This window comes from Salarias fasciatus, chromosome 13 (genome assembly GCF_902148845.1).
Source record: "Salarias fasciatus chromosome 13, fSalaFa1.1, whole genome shotgun sequence".
NCBI classification, from domain to species: domain Eukaryota; kingdom Metazoa; phylum Chordata; class Actinopteri; order Blenniiformes; family Blenniidae; genus Salarias; species Salarias fasciatus.
Window position 1 is genome coordinate 11,199,970 of NC_043757.1, and position 18,264 is coordinate 11,218,233.

General features: G+C 44.2%; 1 protein-coding gene across 10 annotated transcripts in view; it reads right to left on the minus strand.

Annotated features, from left to right (window-relative positions):
* ablim1a (actin binding LIM protein 1a) overlaps nucleotides 1–18,264 on the minus strand; it is a 39,979-nt gene that overhangs the window by 21,201 nt on the left and 514 nt on the right. For 3 of the 10 annotated variants that reach the window (XM_030107301.1, XM_030107299.1, XM_030107298.1), the window contains exon 1: nucleotides 8,627–8,874. The exons of 1 other annotated variant lie outside the window; for it this stretch is intronic. In XM_030107301.1, coding sequence (XP_029963161.1) covers nucleotides 8,627–8,648 — 22 coding nt within the window. In that variant the 5' untranslated portion in view covers nucleotides 8,649–8,874. Of the gene's footprint in view, nucleotides 1–8,626; nucleotides 8,875–12,753; nucleotides 13,084–14,900; nucleotides 15,082–18,264 lie in introns of those variants that run through there. 6 more of the 10 variants (XM_030107303.1, XM_030107302.1, XM_030107297.1 and 3 more) reach the window with 5 other exon arrangements.

An 18,264-nucleotide genomic window follows, 5' to 3' on the forward strand; every position in this document is an offset into this window, starting at 1 on the left:
ATGGAACACTAAAAGGGTATTGATACTATTGAGCTTAATGTACTTTCATCCTCGAAGGAAACCATAATTTAAAGTTATAGGCCATTTACTGTCCATGCCTTGCTTCTGTTCCTCGCAATTGTTTGATTCTCTTTGACATATTACAAAAAAAACAGTGAGTTTAAACTCCAAACACAGCTTGATGTGAACTTCCGTCACATTCCGAAAAGACACATCGACTGAAGAGGCAAATATGTTTAAAGCAACATAATTAATGGGCTCGTGAAGAGCGCCATTTTCTCCAAGTGCAGAACTCAACTCGTGTATGGATGAAACAGAGGAGGCTTCATGTTTATTCAACACTACTGAAAGTCTTACTCTGACTAACAAAACACAAATGAGAAAATGACAGTTTCAGGAGAATTAATTCATTTTGCTTATTTTGAATATGAACACACACACTTTGGAATCCTCAAAAATACAATTTTACACAATTTGGAGTGAAACAGAGAAAACATGCAGAAAGGCCCATAAGCCCAGAGCAGACTTGAACCCGGACATTCTGAAAATCAAACCACTGCACCAGTGTCCAGTCACATGATGTCAGTTAAACTTCATTACAGCCAGTATAATAATAATTACAAAGGCATTTCACTCAGAATCAGAAATATAATCGCTGTGCCTGGAAAAATAGGAATTTTCAACAAGGAGAGTAAAGAAAGCATCGCTGTTGTACATGCTGTAGGAAGAGTGTGTACCACTGTTAGTATCTGGGTTTAACTGGGTTCAGTTGGGAATAGCTGAGCTCAGGGATCTTTGGTGGTGACCTGTCGGCACAGCGGGATTCAAACCTGCGGTTTTCATTCCAGCTGACTTGTCTGAGAAATACTGAGGTAATTTCAGCTCTCTGCAGAGGCAATAACACACACCTCTTTTGATCTAAAGCCAACTGGAGGAGAGACTCGGGACTTGTTCATTGGGTTATTTACATTGCATTCAGAGAATATCTTGTCCAGATCACCATCAAATTAACTCTCTGTTACATTTTTTAAGCCCCATTTGAAGTGACTGAAAAGAATCTGTGTTATTTGACTGTGAGGTTTCAGGAAATGGATATTAGACCAATATATTATTGTTGTTGCTAAACCTCTGGAGGATGAATTTGGAGGAGCATCTATGCAACATTTTGTAAATGAATCTAATAAAACTCAGTTTTGATGAGATATCGAAACAGAAACTTCGCAGGCTGCATTAAAAGGATATCAATGTCAACATTCAATGTACTTGTGCACTTATAATCTCAACAAAAATAGACCTTATTTTAATGGTAAACCTTTCTTAAAACCCGGTGAGAACAGATATAGACATCAGTTTCTTGGTGTGAGGTATTGTGACAGCGCTCTTAATTGCATGAGACAGAGAAGCTATTATCAGCTTGCTTTATCTCTCCAAGCAGCACCAGTTTTATCTTTAGATCCATGATATGTCAGGCTCTGGCCCTGCCTGGTACAAAGTTTAGGCGTCCCTGACTCAGACGGGCATTAATCCACCGCTACAGTACAACACAGTACAGTACTGCTGCAGTGCCGCACTGCAAACACGCAGCTTATCAGCTGTCTGAACCCAGCAGATTATTTCACATTCAGGAGCTTTAACTACCAAGCCGGCTTCTTTCTCTCGTCCTCTCATCTCCCCTTTCTGTCTCTTTTTCAAACAAGGGTGTACACACACAAAAACACACAAACACACACTGAGAGCGCACATAAAAGGGATCTGCGCTCTTTCTGCTCCGCAATGAATCATTAGTCGGCAAAGGCTAAAAAAAGACACCGCCAAAGCCCCAGAAATAGCATCCTGAAATGAACAATCAATGGACTACCAAAGAAAGGCATTACTCTGGATTATTGATGACTCGCCCTCGTTCGCATCCCCCTTCTACAGTTGCCGTGACATTTTACCACCAAGACACGGTGTGACTGCAGTACAGTCATTAAGAAGGAAGGCCCAGCGTATAGACTTTTTAAAATAGGGCACTGCAACCGGCTTCGATTGTCCCCCGAGGGACTGAAGTACGCACAATTGCCAGAAGAGAGCATCAGCGTTTATACTAATTTACAATGAAAAGGTACCGTGAGCTGTTGGGAGATAGTGAAACAATAAAAAGGAACTAATGAAGACGATGAGGTTGAAAGAGGGAGGCAGTAAAGAAGGTGGGTTATGGGTGGGGGGGGGGATCTGTCTCCCTGGTGTCTCCGATGTGATTACACTCAGCGGGACAGTGAGTCATCTCTGGGTGAAGCAGACGACTGTGAGAGCGAGCTCGGTCTCAGCGGCTCCGTGTGTGACATGGCACCTCCGTGGAAAAACACCGGCCATCTGGAGAACCACACACTGCAAAAATATCCAATCAAACAAGTCATTTTAAGCCTCACACACATGCTGGGATGACTTGAAGGCCAATTCCATGTTATCAAAAGTCAGATTTTGTGGTTTTTTTTTGTGTTTTTTTTTCTATTTTCAGTTTTGGCTATCAGTAATCATTACGCCGTACTCCTAAAACTACGTTTTGAGCAAATCATCACAACAGCACACTGTGACAGACTCTTAATTATTATTAGCAGTTGTATTAACCTAAAATATTGATAATAGACTGTCGGTGCAGAGCAGTGGTAACACCAAGCTGAACCAGAAACCTGACCTGTAAAATGTGACGGGTGTCCACGTGTTGGAGAGCTTTGGCTGTAATTACGCTGTCTGCCTTCGTTTAATCTGAAAAGTGAGTGTGACTAACCTGAGGGTCTGTTTACAGCCTGTCAGAAATGATGATTTTGGCCCACATCTGTTAGGGATGAAACATCATTTCCGAATCTCTCAGAATTAATGTGATGGGTGCTTTGATTCATAGTGACTGAAAGGATGATAACACAACAGCAAAATCGCGATCAGCATTTAGCACCTTTTAGCACTTAAAAACAAGTTGTACCTGTGTTTTTTAAAGCCCAATGAGGCGAGTACCAGATTCTGGTATATTTTTCTCTGCCTCATGACAGCCTATGCGCGAGAAATAAAGTGAATGGATGTGTGGACGTGGAAACGCCGGTGATGGAAAAGCCCAGGCGAAGGCCAAGAGCGGCTTCTCCCGCATGCCGGGCTTCGCTTTCCTGCGCCGCCGTGTCCTCGGGCTGCTGAGGAAGAACAAGCCTCAGCGTACCTGGCTGCGGTGCTGGAGGAAACACTGCATGCAACAATAGGAAGGCCAGAAACATTGATTCTCACATGCAACTGAACACTGAATTCATTTAACTATCAAACGAGGAGCTCAAACATCATACAATCCACTAGATCGTTCGATGGATATCACATTCTCACTTGGACAGTGTCCAGACAGGACACCGGACCTTTTCCTCTTCTTATATGCACCATTGCATGTCTGATGGATAATATATAGCAGTCATTATAGCCGAAAAGACATTCAAATATCTCAGTTACTCAATAAAATGAGCTCCACTCTTTGGGAGCAGACGTTTTTACTTCAGTAAACTCTTCAATGTGCTTTGATGTGACTTTAAAAAAAAAAAGAAGAACCAAGCATGTGTCTTTCCTACAAGTTATATAAGAAATGCTACGGTCTGTCAGTCGACAGAAAGAACTTCTCCAAGCAGACTGTCAGAGTGAAAAGCATTTTTTTTGCTGTTTTTTTCTTCTTCTTTTTTTTTCCACTGAGTGAAAGTGGGAATGAAGCTTGCACCGTTTTCCACACTAACAGCAAGTGTAGTCAAAATAATCTGAAGTTTTTTGGGGGGGATTTTAAGGAAGAAAGTTATAAACTCTTGTTTTGGTGTAGTGGGCATGTAATTACAGCTTAAAACCATTTACAATGAGCTTTGAGTTTTGTCTGAAAACAAGTCTAGTGTTTTTTTTTGTTTTGTTTTTTTTTTTTAGATATCATTTTTACCATCAAATCCACTGCAAGTTAAAAATTCACATTACACAATCATTGAATTGTTCTTTAAAAATACATTACTCAGTGTTACATGTAAGGTACATATTTGTTCTGGTGCCAACCGTTTTCCTCTTGAGCCCTCCGCCTGTCTATTTTTAACATTTCAGAGTGTTGTGTCGTGACGGTGGGGGGAAAAGCCCAGCATAAAAGCCAACACCGCTCACGTCATGACAGTTTGTCAAAAAAAAAAAAAAAAATCCAAGACAGATGTTTGGGTCCCATGCGCAGAGGATCTGAAAAGCTGAGGTTTGGATGGAACTCCGAGGCTACTGTGTTTTTCCAGTTTCCTCCCACCTCTTGCACTGCAAAGTGATTTGTTTGCCCAAGCAGCAACTGCACAGCGAGGGTGAAGAAAACAGTTTCTTTACACGGTGTGTCATAAAAATTAAAATAAGTCAACAGAAAAACGTCTTGCAGGAAGGATCATTCATTTTACAGGACGTGTTTGAACATAACAGAATCCATGTATGGTGTTTATTTCAAACATTTAGCAGCTCCAAACACTTCCATGAGCACGACTTTAAGTAGTTTTACCTCAATAACACAGATATGAAATAGATGCATTAGTGAATCTTCAGGGGTTCTTGTGTTAGCACTGAAAAGGCATTCGATTCGCTAGAATGTATATTATATAACGCTATAAATAAGTAAGGACGCGGTGCATGGAGCAACCTCAGCACAGAGCAGCTAACTGTGAAATATACAGTAGTACTTTTTTTTTTCCTGCTGTTAGGATTCCTCATTCTGGGGTGTATGTGTTGGCTGTGCTGACAGAGTGATTTGTCCTGCCTCATCACCGCAGGACAAAGTGACTGATATGAGCCTAAACACACAATGAACACACATACACACACACACACACACACACACACACACACACTCACGCACAGAAGCTGGTGCTGGGGGAACAATAACCAGCAGAGCATCCCAGAGCCAGGCCCAGAGAAAAACCTCAACCCACCCCCAACCCATCTCCGCACAGCAGAGCTGCGTTGGCAATAATAAAGGCTCGCAGATTATACTCAGGAGGGAAGTAAAGAGGGGTCGCTTCGAATCCCCCGAGGACAGATTTTTCTGTGACACGTGCTCTCGGCCACGCCGGTTAATGACAATAGAGAGGGGGCTATATTGACAGAAAGTGCTGGATCTGCTGAGGAGGCCTCAGACTTGGTGGCTTTCATTTCCTGTCACAGGAAGAACGAAGAACGAAGGAGAAGTTTGGAAACGTGTCGTAAAAAAGAGGGAGGGGGATTCAATTAAACAATAGATGAGAGATGAAACAAACTAATGAAATATTCACATGCTCTTTCCCTTTTGTTGCTGCAAGGTTCACACAGTGTGTGTGTGTGTGTGTGTGTGTGTGTGTGTGTGTGTGTGTGTGTGTGTGTGTGTGTGTGTGTGTGTGTGTGTGTGTGTGTGTGTGTTTGACAAAAGCAGACACCACTCGTGTGCTCATGCCAAAACTTGTGGTCCCAGATGTGTCTAGAAAGACAGACAACAAAACACACAGTTTTCCCTCCATCTTCAACCAAAACAACCAGTTTAGGATGGAATATTCAGAAGGGGGGGAGGGGCTGGGTCTGACCCGTGTTTAACATCAAAGGGCATAAAACATGCCCAGCGTGAAATCCCAACGTGCGATAGGAACGGGTGCGTGTTTCAGGGGGGGGGAAGGGCAGGTCGGAGCTCTTCATCACCCAGACATAACAAGAAGCTCTTAACCCTCCCCTCGATGAATATGTATGGCTGGATCCAACAGCTCCGCACCCCCTCTTGCCCCGCCACCAGCACCCCAGACAAAGCACTTCAAACGCGGGGCACAAATTGCGAGGAGGGAGGGAACCCTATATCGGCCTCGACCAGGCCGTCCCACCACTGAATGGCTAATCCTCCGGGACCTGAACTCTGAATAATATCCCACTTTCCGCAGTTGAACGCCGGCGGTGGGGAGCGTTTGTTGTTGGGCAGGTACACGGTAACAATAATACCCCGATAAACAGAAGCAGAGACTTCCAGAGCAGCCAATTGTCTAAAAAGATAATGGCAGCTTCATGAACTGCAGAAGCCATTGTATTTATAGACGCGGCGCTGAGGAAGGCCTTGGCTTTTTGCCCCTGAATGACAGTCCATTTAGGCCTCTCTCTCTCCTGCCACGTATTTCCTGGGATTATCAGACTGATTGATACCAGACAGGGAGGATGTTTGTTGACTGGCACGGCGTAGGGCCACAGTCTGTTATTTCTTTCATGTGATACCGCTCTTGTTGTTTTAGCCCCGTATATTTTAGGTCGGCGACTGGTATCTCACGGCTGACCACTTATCTGGTCTGTATATTCTGGGTCCTGTGTGCCAGCTGTACAAACAGCGTCTATGAGAATGTGTGTTGTGCTGATGTCTGTGGAAGGGTTTAGCTCCTCTTTTCAGAGGGTTACACACTGGCAAGCTTCAAAGATGAGGCACCACTGCAGTTGTCTGCAGCACTGCAAAATCACGGGAGGCAGCTTCAGAGGCACATGACATTAGACTCTCACGCCGAGAGAAAAGGTTAAGATTGTGGGAGGAGGAAGCTGTGAGGGCTGAACCTACCAGTGGCAGGCAATGCACATGTGAAGACAATTATCGAAATTGCAGGTCACTGAAGCTTCACAATGCTGAGAACGTGGCAATCGGAAAGAGGATATATAGTTCAACTAGTGCTTCATATGTGTACAAATCTCAGTAATCTCAGCATCACACTCATGAAAAATGAAAAATACTTGTGACCTGAATAAATTACAAACTAATTCAAGGTATTCTTGGCTTTAAAAATAGGGCAGTGGCCTGCAGGCGGACAAAACGCTAACACTGCAATCTTCTGATTATGATCCATCACTCTGAGTGTACAGTATAATTCACTGTTGGGTCAGCTGTGCATCCTGACAGTGCAGCAGCCCACCTGGCCTCAGACAGGTTGCATTATGAGCTCCCTGGAGGATATACCATGATGCCTCGGTGTGCAGAAACATCCGCACGGCTCTCTGCAGGAGGACTCTAAATATGGACGATAACCCTGACAAGCTCCATCAAATCCCACTGGTCACCAAGCGAGGTAGCGGGTCAAGTCTGCAAACATCTTTTTCCGAGGGCTTGTGGAAAGATGAACATGTGGCGGCCAGAGGTTACGGGTGCCCTGCCAGCGTGGGGACTTCAACTTTTCTTTTGTGGCCATTCCAGTCCACATGAAGGGACTGGCTCCAGAGCTGGACACCGCCTCCAGTCACCGCCATGGCGTGCTGTCAGATACACAAACAAACCTACACACTCATCTCTGTCAAAAAAAAAAAGAAAAAAAAAGAAAAGTGTTTGACTTGGTGATGGAAATATTCTCAGACAACTAACAAAAAAATAACAGAAAACAACAAAGGAACTCTACTTTCTGTTGGAAATTCACTCTTAAAATATCCACTAAAACACAAAATAATACTACTGCCTAGACTGACTTCAGACATTTGAAGGGATTATAAGTGTAATTGCACTGAATAGTCACTTAATAATGTGATTAATAGCTTTGACATTAATTTACAGCCCAGCAAATTGACTGGAAAGCTGATGTAATGCTTCTCTTTCTCCTTTGCAGCTTTTAAAGCTACACAACAGTTCTCGTTTCGATGTTAACTTTACTTCTGCCCGTTTAAATTGGAATTTTTGTTTTGTAACTAAGACAGATATTGCTTTTCAATAAGTCTTTGTCGTGCAAACCTTGCTGTGACCCATTCAATCAATGGTCAGCCTAACCGCCAAATGAACTGGCAAATTGCGGGGAATGTTAATATCCCTGGATGGCAGCCCCACCTCCCGACTTCACCTAACTCATCCCACACGGCCGGGCGACCCCGGCTATAGGCGGAAACAATCATCTTTTTTCTTTTGAGAGGACACTATGAATGGGGCCACGGCTGACAACAATGGAGTGTACCTTTTAGATGGTCGCCATGGCAACGGCTGCAGACAGAGTGAGAGAGAGAGAGAGAGCGAGAGAGTGCAGGTCCACAGCTCTGCGCAGTGTGTTCCCTACACTAGCGCTCCACTTTTGATCGTTACATGTTATCTTCGAATTCAGTCTCTGAGCTAAAGAAAAGGACTGTTTTAGACAACAGCTACCGCATTACATCCCTGAAGGTTTTCACATTTTGCTCCCAGGCTCTCACACAACAAGCCAGATGCTACGTTCCAGTGTACATTTACATAAAGCCTGACGCTGCCAAATTGAGCAGACTCCGAGCGAAGCGGCAGCTCGAGAGTAGGGCGTAGCATGTTCAAGTCCGATAAAGTCTGCTCTTCTGAGAGGGGATGTCGGTGTGTTGGAGATGCACATTAAGACCGTGCCGTTAGTCATGCTTCTTCCAAGAAACACACACACCCACATAAAAGAACACCACGTCAATATAACCGCCACTGTCACGCATCTCCATCTCTCAAAACTGATCGAATCAAAAGAAGGCCAGTTCAGTCGAGCTGGATTCGAATCAAACAGTCACACACAGCAGCGCAGATCCACACAGATGCACATCTCTGAGGATTGAAGACAGTCAACAGCACGACAAGCAAATCAAATCCGATCTGAACATGACAATCGCATGCACACGCTCATGACCGCCGGGATACCTTTTTCTTTGACCATGACCATTGGAATCCAGGTATAGCTGCACCAGAGAAGGCTCTGAGAATCAGTCAGCAGCAACAGAGGAGCCGCTAGATCCTTTTTTTAGTCAAGACTGAAGAGCAAGAGAGAGAGAGAGAGACGGAGAGGGAGAGGGAGAGGTGTAGGCGCTGCTCAGCTCTCCTTCCAAAAACACATCCACAGCGTGGGGTTTGCCTCCCGACTGCCTGTTTTCCTCCCATCTCTCTCCTCCTCCTCCTCCTCTTCCTCCTCCTCCCACTCCCACATCTCTTCCCTCCTCTCCCCCAGCTCGCTCTCCCTCCCTCCCTCTCTCGCTCCCTCTCCCTCTCTCTCTTTCCCAGCCCCTCTCTTGTGTCAGCCGCCTCTTCATTGCAGCAACCAGGTGGCTGCTGCTGCTGCTGCTGCTGCTGCTGCTGCTGTGTGACCAAAAAACAGTGAACCCCAGCCTATCTGTCCAGATAGAGAAATTTCCCCAAGGACAAAAAAAAAAAAAGTCTTCTTGGAGTGTAAAATCTATACAACAGAGCCTTTTAAACACACACACACAAACACACACTGCAGTAACTACATGAGCCCACATGAAAGGTTAAAAAAAACACATACATGTATTAAACATGAACTGACCTCCTCCTCTCATTTTGTCTGTTTATCTGCATCAGACACCATGACTTTGTTTGACTAAAAAACAGGGTAGAAGGTGGAGATCAGTGATTTGTTTCAATGCTGTAATTATCCTCCCGTGTCCACAGAGTGGTTCAGTTCAAGAAAAAAAAAGTGCATTTCACGCATTTATACATTGAGAAAATGGGCAGCAGTAAGCTTGAAAATTGGCAAAACTAAGCCATTACCACAAAACACTGACATTTATCTGTAAAGGCGGTAGTTACAGCACCATACTTATGATACCTTTTAATTAAAAACACATTAAAGTTATCATTTCCAATGATAAACATCTCATATAGAATTGGGAATAATTGAAATGTATTGCTATCCAGTTAGTTCCAGTCAGCCTGATCATCATCATGCATCAAAGCCAGCTTCAGCCTGACTGCCAGCCCTGCTTGGTGATGATCCCACTGCTTCTAAAACGCCAAAACGCATGAAAAGTGCATGAGAGGCCAGCGGGTGGGCCACCTGAGTTTAAAGGTCAGAGTTATCGTGATCTTTACCATGGGCCGTGTATTAATATCTTGGGTGGATCCTCTGGAATCCAATTAGACGAAGCACGGGAGAGCACGGTCCCGGCAGAGCCGTGAGAACACCCGGGCTCTTATATCATCTGCCACGCACACGGCCATAGGGAGAAAAACAAAAAAAAAAGACACTTCTTGTCAACTCAGCAATTTAACTTCTATCATAAAAATGTTGCAAAATAAACAAAAGTGCCATCTGCTTGGGAAATGACGAACGTCTATGACTCGGAAAATTAATGCAAATCCCTAACAGGACGGAATTTGCTGCATGAATATTGCACTTGTCATGTATTTTAGGAGATTATCACAAATATCAGATTTATGGAATTATTTACATATCTATTTCACTACAGACCAACTATCTCGGAGCGGCACAAAAACAATCAAGTGCTTTATTTAGTGTCTGGGGAATTAAAATAATTACTGAGATGCCAGAAGACATAACAGACGAGGCCAATCCAGTGTTAGAGCTTAAAAAAAAAAAAAGTAAAGAAAAGATCATTTCAAAAACAAACTCAGCCATGTAACACACACACACACACACACACACCCGCAAAGGGACCAATCAGCAGCTGATCCACCGCTCTGCTGTACATATGAGGGGCAGGAACATATTTCCATCAGCACCACCTCTGTAATTGCTGATGCAGGTGGCTCATTATGCATGCAGACTGCATTCATCCACTGCAGCGTCAACTATGCCACCTTCTGGATGCCCGTCAACATGCATCAGCTTCCACGGGGGCGGGTTCTTCCGATAACAAGTCAGCAAGCCAAATGGTAAAAATAGTTAACTGACATTTCCCCAGGCCTCCACTTTTTTCAGTTTTTTTTGGGTTTTTTTCCCCAAGTAAAAGAATATAAGTACCGCACCAACTTGCTTATATTGGCTGGTCACAACACAGCTGGAGGAATGTTGAGTTTTCCAGTACAGCTGACTTCCCGCTCAACGCAACACAACGATCTCATGTTACTGTGTCTACTATAATAGACCTATTATCATCGTTCCTCTTTTAATAAGAGTCGGAGCTGCAGGACATTCATGCCACAAAAGGTTTGCCAAGAGCAATTCCTGAGGAGCCAAGCTTATTATCCGTGGATGAAAGGTTTCCTCTGTCGCTGGCTCACCTATGGATGATCCATGACTGACTGTCCATTAATAACCTGGTCAGTGAATTACTGCACAGCCCTCATTTCACTGCACATTAACCTGCTATCATATGACATGATCGTGTCACAGGCGGTCGTGCGCGTCAATTAATTTATAGACCAAAGTCACAGGCAGAGCAGACAACAGTGTTTTGTGTGGACACCCATGTGAAGCCAATATCAGGGTTTTTTTTAAGAAGGATTGTGTAATGCGAGACAGTTACACCGCAAAAAATAGAAAATATGCATCTTCAACTGTGAACTTTCTGTCACTGGATGATGATGAGTAAATCTTTAGTTTGTTTTAAAAATGGGAAGAAAACCTTGCGAGTGGTAATCCAGGAAAAAAGGCTACTTGTCTTCAAAGTGTCCTTAAACCTGTGCTGTTTAATACACAGAATACACACAAGAGAAACGTTTCCACTCCAACCAAACGGCCATCTTTTCTGTGATTATTTCAATAATTCACACACAAAAAAGGGCAGAGTTCTCATTCACAACCCACAAGATGCTTCGACTGATGACTCATTTTCACAATTCTTTGAGGTAGCGTCAAACACTTGGTGACCTCCAGATAAAACTGAAGTGGAGTATCATGCCAGTCATTCAGAGACAATCGCCTATTGAATCAATGCAGGCATTTTGGGTATGGTGGGTAAAACACAAAAAAGATGTTTTAAAAAAATGGTATGACTGAAAAACAAATGTATTATTGTTTTGTTAATGATGCTTGTAACAGATATTTTCATCTTCCAAAGTGAGAAAGCTGCTGTGAATAGAAGCTGATACCAAATGTCTGATTAATTTTAGCTATCAGGGAGAAAAATCAAATGAGAAACAGCCTTGACCGCTGTGACCGTCGGTCATTTTGGAGAAGTACACCATCTTTTAGCTTAGGATGTTTGAAAAAAAAAAAAAAACACATTCAACTCCAACAACAAATGAATGAGTTGCCTATGTTTTGTGGTATTTTCTCACAGCAAATACCAAGCAATGATGAATTTACTTCTGTCTCTGGCATGAAGTCAGAGAATGCATAAGGTCTGGAATTCTCAATTTTGTCCTCATGCCCATGTATTAATCCTGATGTAAGCCACCATGTCGCTTGTTCGTGTACTGTTGCTTGGCAAAATGCAGCAGGGCTGCCTTTGCATATGGGTTTGCATTATATAACTATGATGAAGATGTTAATTAATTCCCTGCCCTTTCTTTTTTTTTTCCTTTACATTAGCAGCCAGACTTTTAGGAGTTGATGAGTTATTGTTGCATAACATGCGTGCAGGAGGCCTTACACACACACACACACACACATACACACACACACACACAGGTCAGACGTGAAAAGCCTAAAGAGGTGTAATCACTCACTGTTATCCAATTAAAATGAAGTAATCGCCGAGCAACAACTAATCAATTCACTTTCAGACACCCACTCACAAACAGAATGCAAAGCAGAGCAGTGTAATAAAGGCCCAAAATAACAGCCCCATGTACAATTACCTAACATCTGCCACGGGGGTAATAGGAGAGAAGATGGGGAAGATGCTTTCAGTGATGAGAAGCAGATGATGACGATGATGCACTTGCATTAAACGAAGCTTTTGCATTGCAATAGGGATTTTTTTTTATTGGTTATTGATTAGGCAATGATCGTAAAAGTCGACGGATGCTACAGTTACAAGTCAGCCGCATCTTTAAACGGATGGCTATAATGGGAGATGGGTGAGTAAACGCTCCAACCACTCGTTCAGCTCTTTCCCCCGTCCTACCTGTGGCGACGTCGTTCAGCCTCTCACTCAGGTAATAGTCATTTGGGTTGAGGTAAGGCAGCTGCTCCATGTACTGTTTAGGAATGAGGTACAGGACTTCAGCCACGTGCCCGTCCTCGATGATGGACATGCGCTTGACCGAGCTCTTGCGCTTCACCCGGACGCGGTCGACGTTGTGGCTGCGGCTGGAGCTGCACAGCTTGCCCAGGCTGTTGAGGTTGGGCAGGGTGGGCATGGTGCCTTCCTGCCCTTCGACTGTCCCACAGAGGAGGGTGAAGCACCGTAAGTAGATGTCAGCCAGTGTTGGGCCTCAAACCCTCTCCGAGATCCATACGTCTTTGGACATCAAGAGTGACGGGCGTTCACGGAGACGCAGACAAAACGGAGAAACCAGAGCATGACGGGAAGGTAAATTCACAGCTGCTCGTCTTTAAATCATGAGTATGTCCGGGTGGGGCCTCCGGTCGACGGGACCCCTCAAGCTGCCCAGGTCAGATCGTATCCCAGGAGGAATGAAGCGCTGACGTCCACCGTGAGGCGCAGATGCCACACCGCAGGCAGCAGGTATCACAAAGCAGTGTGTTGCAGGTAGAAGGGAATGAGACGTGGGGAAAGAAGCTTACACTGTCAGTGTCTTCAGCCCAACCAGTCGAGTGCCTTAAGCAGCTTAGAGCTGACGTCGAGCCTATGATTATCTTCTGGGTGGGGTTAGGTTGATGTACGTCAGGTTTACCCATTGTACGACGGGAGCCTCGCCACCTGACTCCACGTCCCATTCACTTTCTCACATCTGTCTAATAACCAACTGTCAAAACCTGCCAAAGCAAACACGCCTTTAGGCAGAATTACACTTTCAAGCAACAAGATCTGCATTTTTATGGATGAACTTTTGCATTATAGTCGAATGGATCGGTGCACAGCAGCAGTGTTCCAAGGCGCACTTTCAGGGTGACTGCCTTGGGTCTCTGCCAGTCCTTCACAAGGTCAGAACCAGCAAGGTCACTCCAGCTGCCAACAAATGCACAAACCCACTGTTACTCATCAGCAGGACCGAAAGCATGGAGAACACTGTTACTGCAGCGCTGGAGTTCAAACACTAGTAATTCCTCTCCATTATCCAACAAGATTGTCAAAAACAGCACATTTTGGAAGATGTAATTCAGTAAGAAGGCATGTTCTGGGCTTTTAATCTTCAGACAGTCTAATGCTAGGGCGATTTGTTTTTCTGCAAAGACTTACAAAATGTTTTCACTTTTTTTTTTACCCCCCACCACAAGCATGCCTTCTTGAGCCAAAGATGCATTCACTTTCCTGGGAAATGTAAGGGAATGTTTTTGACTCACCCCGCGGCCTGGTGGGAGGTGAAAAGATGGATGATGCAAGGGTGAGACTCCATGCACAAAACTGAGATAACCCTCTGTGTAAGGCAAAGGCCTTTTTTTTTTTTTTTTCAAAGCTCATGTTAGCAAATGAGGGAAAGAGAATAAAAAAACCTTCACATTTTATAGTATTTTTGACAAATAATGATCACAATTACCTTGTACCTTCAGAGTAAAGTAATGAAAAGCACATCAGACAGTGACAAGGCACAAAATATCCTCATCTGGAGACCTCAGGCTTGGCCTGCACTTCAAATTTAATGAATTTCCTCTTTGCCTGAGAGGACACAGACAGGAGAACAAGAGTTAGGCTAGTGGAGTTTATTATTACATTGCTACACTTGTTTAATTTAATCTTAATTTAACTTTCACTTAAAACCACACCTTCGCTCCTCCCTTCAGGAAACGAGACTGATTGAAAGAGAGGTGCTACAGTGTGCATAATCAGGAGGCTCACAATCTGACTGACACCCACAGATGCAGACACACGCACCTGAGAGTAGCTGAGGACGTTGTACTCTGCTGCAGCAAAGCACTGCCCTCCGACTGTCATCCACTCTGTGGTAGCTTTACCACAACTACCCACGCACTCACAAATCAACACATACATGCTCCACAAAACAACACTGCTGCCCTCAACATGGTGCAGAAAACGCATCTTAAACATTTCCATCGCCTCTGCCTGCTTTCTCCATCCTGATCCACAGCAGATCCAGCAACTCCCTCCCTCCCTTCCCCTCCATCGTTTTCTCCCCCCCTCGGTCTTACCATCCAGTCCGAAGCAGGAGGTGATTTTTTGGGCGTAGTTGCAAAGCCCGTCGTAGCCAGGCTGCTGCCTCACAGTATTCCTCTCCCCCATCTCTACACACTCCCACACACACCGTCCCGTCCGGCAGCGCTTTCACTCCTTCCCCTGCTCGTCAATTATTCAGGCTTTTGCCAGGACACATGCATGCGCGCGCACACACCCACCCTCAAATTCACACATAGGGTGAATAAGCACACACACACATACACAGACAGGGAGAGAGAGAGCGAGAGAGAGAAAAGTGCTGAGGCAGAGGGTCGTGCTGTTGCAGCATGAGCAGCAGTGGTCGGATGTGAGGGAGGCATCAGATTGGGTTACTGCAGAATGGAGCCATGCCTCCTTTTTTATCCACCATTGATCATGCAGATTTCACCGCAGTGTAACAGGTACGCCGAGGAGGATGTGCTCGCTCGGCTCGAGGAAAAGGGCGGGGCAGAGCAGGAAGTCGGAGCAGGACCAAAATAGAGAGGTGCAGGTATCAGGGGGGTGGACTCTTTTCTTTTTGGTGGTAACTTTAAAGCCATCCAGACATCAAAACGTGATGTACAACTTCTGATTGGATTGAAAGGAACAGCACAACAAATCAGAGTTGCTCTTTCAAACAAACTGAGATGACAAATTAAATGGCTCTCACAGTATGTTTGGAATGCTATGAATCCTCAAAATCCTGTCTGCTGTGTCAAAAATTAAAATAAAAAGGTTTGCAGAAACACCAAGAAGTGAGAAATTTTGCTTATTAAAACACTTTTTTATACTTTTTGTTGTGATGGCGGATATAAACACGGAGATACAACACAATTCTTTTAGAAACCATCTAAAAATGGAGCAAACAGCCTTTCAAAGCAGGAGAATCGCACAAAAATGAGCAGCAGTCTGACATGTGTGAGAACTCTGTACTCCAACATGTTGATTTAAGATTCTGCAGCGATGCAGGCCTGACTAGTTTAATAGAGCGAGTGGAACAATTCACCCGCATATGTTTGGCCAACCAAAACAGCAGAGAACCAATGGCAGCGAAATGCCGAACACATAAAAATAAACGTACTGATTGCGCTAAATGAATCCACTGTAGTCAGTTTTTTTAGGTAGGTTTCCAGAGAGATGAGCATTAGTTGAAGAAGTTCCATGAGGGAATACACAAAATCCCTCATACGTCGCTACAGAAAGTGACCTTGACCGGCTGCACTTAAGCCCCACTTGCTCCGGCTGAACCGCTCAATGGCATCGAGCCACTCACTCTCAGGTAGAATTGACCGGGATAATGGTCTGCTTGGAAATAAATAAATAAACAAAAACTACGTTATGGGATTTGAGACAGAAGAAAACAGCAGGGGAAATATGATGAGAGCCGAGAGAGCAGCATGCCCACAAGGGTGTAAGCCAGGGCGACTAATGGAAGGGCTTCAGTATCAAGGTAAAAGCTGATGGCCCTTTAGCTGATAACGTGGCGGACGGGGGGGGGGGGTTTCTCCTGACACTGAGAGCACAGTAATGGCCGATGCTCTATGGACAAAGAAAGCGGCTGGTCATCACAAACGCTCACTGGGAGTGGAAATGGGAAATAATTTGCTGCTTTTAATCCTGCGTCTTCTTTCAAGTAGAAAATCACTCATCTAACACGCAGCAGGTTTTCCTACTATATAATAACAGTAAAACCACCAGAAAACCAAAAATCAGCTGAGAGCAACGCATTGGCAAACTCTTGAATATAAATATACCAGATGACAACTAATTTCATAAGAACTGTAATTAGGTCAAATTAATTTAGAATCAATAAATGTGTGGCTCATTGTTGCTACACTCTATAAATGAGAAAAAAAAATGTCTGTAATATGTATACAGCATGATGTATAATGACGAAAAGCAGCAAACGTTGAGGCTGCATCTGGAACAGTTTGGCTCTTTGCGTGAAGAAGCAGAGAAAGCATACAAACCCAGGGCGAATATGCAAACTCTGCAGACAAAGGATCCGATTAAGCCCAGATCCAAACTGGGGAGAGTTCACAATAGTCAGGCAGGGGTGCTAACAACTGCAGCACTGTGTGGCATCCAGTAAACACTGGTTCATCTGCTGTACATTTTTATTCAGCTCAGGGTTGTAGCGAGCTGCAGCTGATCCCACCTGGGGGCAGCGGCAAGGTAGACCCAGGAAAGGTCGCCAGTCACAAAGAGGCAATGAAGAAATCTCACATTCACACCGATAGTCAATTTAGAGAAAACATATAGCCTCAAACACAACTGTACCTGGGGAAAATCTCCACGTGAACAGAAAAGACAAAACAAGATCTTTGTTGACATAGCGCCTTTCTGTATATTAAAATGTTGTTTGCCAGATTTCTTTGTCACAGCAGCATATGAATAAAAACAGTACCATATCCATATCCACAGAGAAAACATGCAAACTCCCACAAGTGAAGAGTCACCAAACAGCATACCATGTGGCATCAAATAAACACAGAAAACAACTCTGGATTTTATATACCAGGCCAACACATTATGGCGCACACAATGAGATTACAGTTGTGATACTGGTTACATTTTTGTGTATTTTGCTGCCTGATTAAGTTTTTTTTTATTATTATATATTCATCACCACACATTTGTCCAAACAGTGCAGAACTAATTGGCACCATACTATCATGCAACCATAGGATGCTGGGTAGTCGCTTCTCATGAATAATGATTGGCTGTTTGCAGGGCTTAAGAGCGCTAATCAGATCAGTATACCACAGGGGGCTGTCACACAGTGGGCTCAGAGCTGCATCGATCTCCCACCAGCAGCCATGGAGGATGGATACAGTAGAGCACATCACAACTGGAAGGAGCTGAAGGCTTCAGACTCAGACGTACACAACCTGACGAAGAGTGGCGCGAGCTTCCTGATGAAAGGTTAACTCCATAACAACATCAGACCAATCAAGTCAAGTCCAACATCTAGATTTCTCATAAGTTTGCTTCTTCCCAGCACTGAATCAGTAGTGAGTCACCCCATCTGATCACAGCCCATATAGGAACAGCTGGAAGCTCTGATAGAGGACACACTCACCTGACAACAATCCAAGACTGCACAGAGGCCCACCAGATGGGAACAAACATGATGCACCTGCACAGTTTGCATACATGTTGCCTTATTTATCTCCAGCAAAAAAAAGAAACAAACTACTTTTAGACAGGTCAGGGATGTGCTGGAACCCCTGATCTCACCGTAGTGAAGTCTTCAACAGACACACTGGTTATACTGGATGTTGATTTCACAGCTTTTCACCATCAGTCTGCAGCTTTTCACTCATGACACCGCCAACCCTGGCTCAGATCATCATCATC